The following is a 7,582-nucleotide window of genomic DNA, read 5'->3' on the forward strand; positions in this document are numbered from 1 at the left end:
TTATTGTGGATCCTCAAGAAATTAATGATGCTTTCAGGGACTATTATGAGGGATTATATGATGCAAATAATGAAACGGAGGGCACGACTTTGTTTGTCTCCGCTGTATTTACCATTTGACCGAGGAGGTTTAAAATGTCCAAATTTGTTGTGGTACTACTGGCCGGCACAGCTGAGGTCTGTTATGTTCTATTTTTCAGAGAACGATCCTCCTCACTGGACTGAAATGGAATCTAATGGTCTAAAATTACCTCTTCCCTTATATATACACTCAAACACAGAAAAAAGATTACGGAAACAAGTTAAAAATCCAATTGTAAAGCATGTGGTAAAGATATGGTATGATATAAAAAAATACTTAAAAGAAACACACTCCATATTACAAGATAGTCCAGTCTGGGGTAATCATTTTTTTGTACCAGGTAGAGCGGATGCAACATTTAAATTATGGCACTCTAAGGGGCTTAGAATGATCCAGGATCTATATATGGTAAACTCAGATACAATGATGTCCTTTGATGAACTGAGGTCTAAATTCAAGCTCAATAGAAAACATTTCTTCATATACCTCCAGATAAGAAGCTTTGTTAAAGCAAATCAAAATAATGCACTCATTAGACCTCCACAATCTTTGTTGGAAGAAATGATGACAAAGGACAGTTTGAGAAAGGGTATTATATCAGAGTTTTACAACTTGCTGACATCTGGCTCATCTGAAAGCTCACAATTCAAGTGAAATTCCAGATGAAGATTGGAAAATAGCCTGTGCTGCTGCCCAGTCTAAATGTATTAATACACGCCTAAAAGTAATTCAATATAAATGGTTAATGCGGACATACGTGACTCCGGTGGAATTAAATCGACACAGCGAAAACATACCGGACATTTGCACAAAATGTATGGAACATAGAGGGACATTGTTTCATTGTATATGGCAATGTACAAAAATTCAAACATTTTGGGAGGAGGTAAGAGCCATAATTGAGAAGATAATCTTAAAATGGATTTCACTGGACCCTAAGCTTTTTCTGTTGGGCTTATATCCAGAGACACATAATCATAGTAAAGATGAACGAGCATTTATAGACCTCAGCTTACTGTATGCCAAAAAATATATTGCACAATTATGGAAAAATATTCACAGACCGAATACTGCTCAATGGATGAGACAAACCTTCCATTAGAAAGGATAACTTATATACTAAAGGCTAAACAGCACATATTTGAGAATATATGGAGACCTTTCATTAATTTTGTAAAGAACTGTGATTTAACGGATGTTCAAGATGTCTGTTTTTTTTTCTGAAGTACTTTTTCACAGCACTGTACATGCTGATAGGCTACAGTGGCTATGTCGTTGACTGTCGTCACACTTTGCAGTTTCTTTGTCGAAGTCTCAGTATGTTGAGCCCTCAGGGCCACCGTACTATACTGCAGCTAATCCTGCTAGGCAGGAATGAATGAATGAAAGAATGAAAGAAGAGCTTTTCTAAGTCCTGTTTGAATTTTGACCAAATCTCCGTCGCTGCATACAACGTTTGCTGGTTAACAAACTTGTGCACTGACTCAAATTTAAATGTTTTGGGATTTCTCATTCACAATAAAGTTATGTTTGCATAATTCAAGCTAAAATCTGCAGTGTCACTGCTATTTGTGCATGTGGTGATGAAAACTGAGACTGGAACAGGTGCAGCTGTGTGCTCTTACAATCTGCTGTCCAGAGGATTAACAGGGTTTCCTTTCGGTGTGGAACAGGAATCATGCAGATGTTGTGAGCTGCCTCATATACGCTGGTGTGTCCTGAGATGGTGTGATGATGGAATACTGCAGCTGGACTCGTATCCAAAACGGTTCAGGACTGTGCCAACCAGACCCTCCCTGATTGTCTCATTCAGTAAAATTGTTTCGATGACCCGCAGTTTTAAACCTTTTAAAGAAAACAGGGGGAGACTGGTGTTTATGTTAGAGTGGCAGATGCCTCTCATTTATTTTGTGCATGTGGCTCATACTGATGCATGAAATCACAAACCCCACATGATAAAATGTTTTTAGTGTCTTGATCTGAGGCTTTAAGAAGCTGCTGTTACTGTTGAAAGGATTAGTGCAGCGATTTGTGAATGTAATCTCTCTCATTCACACATTTCTTTACAAATGTTGTGATTTCTGAGCATTTCTGAATAACCTCCTGAAAAATGTCAATATTGTAGTTTAAGTCTTCAGAGTTGAAACATAAATCTGCACAACTGGACAAATCAAAGTCAAAATTTCAGGTTTATGTCACCTGATTTCATTACAAATCAAATCACATAATTTCAAAGAAAGCACTGTAAATCTGCAGAGGGAGGCCAAAGCTCATGTGACTGTAGTCCAACCAACACTTATGTCAATGGTCTAAAAGTAGAACGTGCACACTGTGTAGGTTGACATATATGTATATATAATATGTTAATTGGTGTACAGCAATTTGTCAGATTAAGTCTACAGTCTCCTCTTTGGATTACAGGAACTGATCCAGGAGTCACAAAAAAAGTCACATTAACAACACGGACAACTTCATGTGTTTCAGGAACTTTATTTAGAATACAGCCAAACTGAGACTTGATAAACAAACATTTTGGAATCAAGTGGTTAAGGTCTCTTAAAATATCTCTTCCCCACCTTTGAAAGACTCCGACCTACTTCGAACCCAACAACCTGCTTACACCCTCTGAAACTTTTACTCTGAACAGCCAAACTGGAAATCAGTAAACATTTTTTGGAATGTATTTTAAGAACGAATGGAAATATTATTTCCTGTTTAACTAAAGCCTTTGTGTCCCTTTTAATACTCCTCTCCTTCCTCCTCTCCCTCACCCTCAATGGAGTCGACTCCGACCTCCTCATAATCCTTCTCCAGAGCTGCCATGTCCTCTCTGGCCTCGGAGAACTCTCCCTCCTCCATACCCTCACCCACATACCAGTGAACAAAGGCACGCTTAGCGTACATCAGATCAAACTTGTGGTCAAGCCGAGCCCAGGCCTCTGCAATAGCAGTGGTGTTGCTCAGCATGCACACGGCCCTCTGGACCTTGGCCAGGTCTCCACCGGGAACTACAGTGGGCGGCTGGTAGTTGATGCCAACCTTGAAACCAGTGGGGCACCAGTCCACAAACTGGATGGTGCGCTTGGTCTTGATGGTGGCAATGGCAGCATTCACATCTTTGGGCACCACATCACCACGATACAAAAGGCAACAAGCCATGTATTTGCCGTGGCGAGGGTCGCATTTCACCATCTGATTGGCTGGCTCGAAGCAGGCATTTGTGATTTCTGACACTGAGAGCTGCTCATGGTAAGCCTTCTCGGCAGAGATGACAGGGGCATAGGTGGCCAGAGGGAAGTGGATACGGGGATATGGCACCAAGTTGGTCTGGAACTCTGTCAGATCAACATTGAGGGCACCATCAAAACGAAGGGAAGCAGTGATGGAGGACACAATCTGACCAATCAGCCTGTTCAGGTTGGTGTAAGTGGGACGCTCGATGTCGAGGTTCCTACGGCAGATGTCGTAGATGGCCTCGTTGTCCACCATGAAGGCACAGTCAGAGTGCTCCAGGGTGGTGTGGGTGGTCAGGATGGAGTTGTAGGGCTCCACCACAGCGGTGGACACCTGTGGAGCTGGGTAGATGGAGAACTCCAGCTTGGACTTCTTGCCGTAGTCCACAGACAGACGCTCCATCAGCAGGGAGGTGAAACCAGAGCCGGTGCCACCTCCGAAGCTGTGGAAAACCAGGAAGCCCTGAAGGCCGGTGCACTGGTCAGCCTGAGGATAGAGAGGGAGACACAATGATCACACATCAGATACAGTTCTGTCTTTTTATTTCATATTCAGGACCAAAAGCTGCTCTGAATGTACCCACCAGTTTGCGGATCCTGTCCAGCACCAGGTCAATGATCTCTTTGCCGATGGTGTAGTGTCCACGGGCGTAGTTGTTGGCAGCATCCTCCTTCCCAGTGATCAGCTGCTCAGGGTGGAACAGCTGGCGGTAGGTCCCAGTGCGCACCTCATCTAAGTAGAAGAAAACACACATTCCATCAGTTGTGGTTTACAATAATCAGATATTGAATTTTAATTTTCCTAAATTAAAGTTCAGATTGAGGGAATTAAACTAACCAATGACAGTGGGCTCCAGATCCACAAAAACAGCTCTGGGGACGTGCTTTCCAGCTCCGGTCTCACTGAAGAAGGTGTTGAAGGAATCATCTCCTCCTCCGATGGTCTTGTCACTGGGCATCTGTCCGTCCGGCTGGATCCCATGTTCCAGACAATAAAGCTCCCAGCAGGCATTGCCAATCTGGACACCAGCCTGACCCACGTGGATGGAGATACACTCACGCTGTGGGGTGGGGTGGGGAAAAAAGTGTTGTTATTTAGCTTTTATTCAGACACACTGAAAAAGACAATATTCATGTTGGTTTTGAAACTCAAAATATGTTATTTCAATTTCATAGTTATTTAAACAGCTTTATCCTCACTCACAAGATGAACAGGTTCATTCTAAGTTATACTGGATGAAGTGATCTAGATTTATATTACTTATCATCATATTAAGTCTAAGTATGGTGGCTGAAAATATAAATTAAACAGTTCTTCGGTTGTTTCAGTAATGAGCATTGAAAAGTAATGTGATTAGCAACAACCAACCAAAGACAGCCTCCACAAGTCTCAAAACTGCATTGTGTCTGCGTTGCTATGCGACAAGCTTCTCAGTCAGCAACAGATGACGTATGTTGAAATGAAGTGAGAACGCGCACAGACTGAGAGAAGTTCAATGAGGTCGGGAAATGTGAATGTTCGGCTAAAACAGTTCGCTCTGTGTTGAAGCCGCATCAGGGCGGCAGCTGTCAGGGGACAAAGCAGTGTCCATTACTGCCATGAATCTTTAATGCCTTGCGCCATGCTGACAGCGCGTTTCATCCATTCCTCCCGCGGATAGGGTTTCTCTGGGTGTGGGACCTCTGAGGACGTGTAACGTTATGCGCATCCTCCCTTCCAGTAATGTAGCGTTGAATTAACATTAGCGTTGCAGCGCCTGTCAGGACCGGTGTGGACCGGAGTTAGGCGGGAGAGAATAAAACAGTCTGCCTTTTCATTCTTCGGCTGCAATCTGTTGAAAACCTCTTTTGTTTCAGTTTGGCCGCCAATTCACGGACCCATCCAACACCGCGAAAACATCCCCAAAACCAAACCCCACAGTAAAACATTCAAAATTAACATTTATGCCTAAAAAGACTTAAGTGACGCTACATCCCTCAAAATCTCATTCCCACTTTTCCATGGATGCTTACATTCCCTCCTCCTCCTCATCACCATCTCCACAACTGACGCCCCTCAAAAGTCGAGGCAAGTTGTGAACCTCGTCTATGGCCATTTATCAAGAGAAGTTCTTACCATGTTGTTATGCTGTAGTCGCGGCAGAGGGTTGAAGAAGCTAGCCGACAGAGAGTCTTACAATTCGACAGTTATGGGGTCGATGTAAGAGAAAATGGCGCACATAAGGATGGACTGCGGTATATATGCAAGTGCAGCGCTGGCGCCGGTGGCTGCTCTGCCCCTATTGGTCAACTCCCTGTCTGTCTGAAGTTTTATGTTGTCCGCAGCTTTCTATTGGACGATCGCCTCTCGCGCTATAAGGACCGCCTCCCAGACCCCACCCTTGTCCCGTCGTGGTCTCGTTATTGTGCTGCAAGCATGGCGCCTCTTATTGTGAGGAAAATGCTGCGTAATTTTCAGCATGCTGGACCCAGACGGGCCCAGTCTGCCACATAAACATCACAAACAATCCAAACTTATAGAGCATTTTGTATTAGAACAGAGGAGAAAGAACAGGTTAGAATAGAGTCTGCAATTTGAAAATAATGTAAACTCCCCTCACATTGATAATTTTTTTTTTGTCTTAGGAGGCCTCAGTCATAATACACATGAGTAACACCTGCCAGAACAAAATCAATTAGGCAATCAGTCAACTAATTTCCCCCCTAAATTTTGCCAGTAATGACTGACCATTTGCCTGAATTTCCAACGGATGCTTCCACACTGCAGAGTTACACTAATCTTCCACAGAGATGCTAGCATCATGTGATATTCTGCCAGAATACAACATCAAGAAATATGCATCAGCTGCTTGTTATGTGTTTCTTCTCTCACCTCCTATGATGCTTGTTATATTTCATGCAGTTTGTGAAGCATTCTACATGTTATATAAAAATCTCTGTTTACATGATGGCTGTGGAGTTTACTGAGCATCAGTAGCAGTTGATTTTATTTCAAGTATTCTGATTTTATTTTCCATCTATATAAGATAAAAGAGGTCAAGCTGCCCAGTCATAGATGAGGGACATGCAGGCTACAGAGAGTGGCAGACGCCCAACCCCCCGCACTCCTCCCAAGATTTAGCCGTTGCTAGGAAATGAAAAACGGAGTTGCCTGGATACAGCCTAGTATCCACATAGACCGCCTTTATCTGGTAGTCACGTGACCCAGCTTAAATGGCAGCATTAACGGGCTGCAGTGCAGCTGCCTCTGTGGGGGGATGTGAGGCGCCTCAGTCACCTCTTTTCCAAAATCTGTCACATTGATGTCCGGCGTCCGTGAGGAAATGCATTTGCTGTCGCCTACAACTGCATGTGTCCTCCTCCTGTGAAAAACTGATTACTGAAAAACATAAAATGCCATGTCAGGATGATGGGGTGTGGCCTCTGCGGCACAAGATCCATCAATGTGGGTCAGCTCTTTTGTTCAGACAATTCGTCAGTGCAGTTGCAGTTTGCATAGAAGCTCATTCTCTCTGGAGATAGTGATGTTACTGGATGTGCGTAGCAGCTCTGTTGGTGTCGCTCTTAAAAATTCAACTTTCAGTGAGAAAAACCATAAATTGCTCTTCAGTGGGCCTGAAAGCCAGCCCAGCAGACTAACAGACACTTAAGTAACTTGGTTGCTAACAACAAAAGAAACTCCATGACGACAGTTGTCCCGGAGGAAGAAATAATACCTCATTAAATGTGGATGCTTTAAATAACCCAGGTTTAGAGTGACTGCTGCAGGACCTGCAACCACAATCACAGTGAAATCAGCTGATCATTTGTGAATCATTTTGGACACAATGAAATCAACAACATGTGACATCCACCTGTCCTTTTCTAGCCTATGACGTGGCGTTTTACCCCGGTAATTCTGCCTTCTGATGCCTTAAAGTTGATGTTACTTCTGAGCTCTCCAGGCATTGGTCCAGCTGATCAGGTTCACTCGCGATGACTTGTTTTAAATCCTCATGCATATATTCTGCATTTGAAAGATTGCACTGACCAAAATGTATCCCCTTGCTTGGAAAACATTGTTTTCATGTGTGTTGCTGTGTGCGTCCCTCTCCTTCTCATTTGCCTCTTTTATCTTTGATTCTCTTGGTTGATAATGTGCTATTTCCTTTTCCCTGTACGCATGTGTCCACCTTCTCTTTCCTTTCTCTGTTTCTCTTCTGTGTTCATTTCCTCCTGCCATCATACACGATGCAGTGCTTGCTGATCAACTGTCACATCTAGATTTA

At 43.3% G+C, this 7,582-nt stretch overlaps 1 protein-coding gene across 1 annotated transcript; it reads right to left on the minus strand.

The window, feature by feature from the left end:
- Positions 1–2,555: 2,555 nt before the first annotated feature.
- Positions 2,556–5,548, minus strand: LOC121612418 (tubulin alpha-1A chain). Its single transcript, XM_041945297.1, has 4 exons — positions 5,431–5,548; positions 4,153–4,375; positions 3,899–4,047; positions 2,556–3,801 (listed from the first exon to the last, which is right to left on the minus strand). The coding sequence occupies exons 1-4, from the start codon at positions 5,431–5,433 to the stop codon at positions 2,821–2,823; spliced, it is 1,356 nt and encodes a 451-aa protein (XP_041801231.1). The 5' UTR covers positions 5,434–5,548; the 3' UTR covers positions 2,556–2,820.
- Positions 5,549–7,582: the final 2,034 nt, after the last annotated feature.

Source organism: Chelmon rostratus, chromosome 10 (assembly GCF_017976325.1).
Source record: "Chelmon rostratus isolate fCheRos1 chromosome 10, fCheRos1.pri, whole genome shotgun sequence".
Taxonomy (NCBI): Eukaryota; Metazoa; Chordata; class Actinopteri; order Chaetodontiformes; family Chaetodontidae; genus Chelmon; species Chelmon rostratus.

Bases quoted from the DNA above. Each gene is read 5' to 3' on its own strand.
- LOC121612418 (XM_041945297.1), bottom strand. The intron at 4,048-4,152 runs GTTAGTTTAATT...TCTTCTACTTAG, and splicing joins TCTGGAGCCCACTGTCATTG to ATGAGGTGCGCACTGGGACC. The intron at 3,802-3,898 runs GTGGGTACATTC...CTCTATCCTCAG, and splicing joins TGGACAGGATCCGCAAACTG to GCTGACCAGTGCACCGGCCT.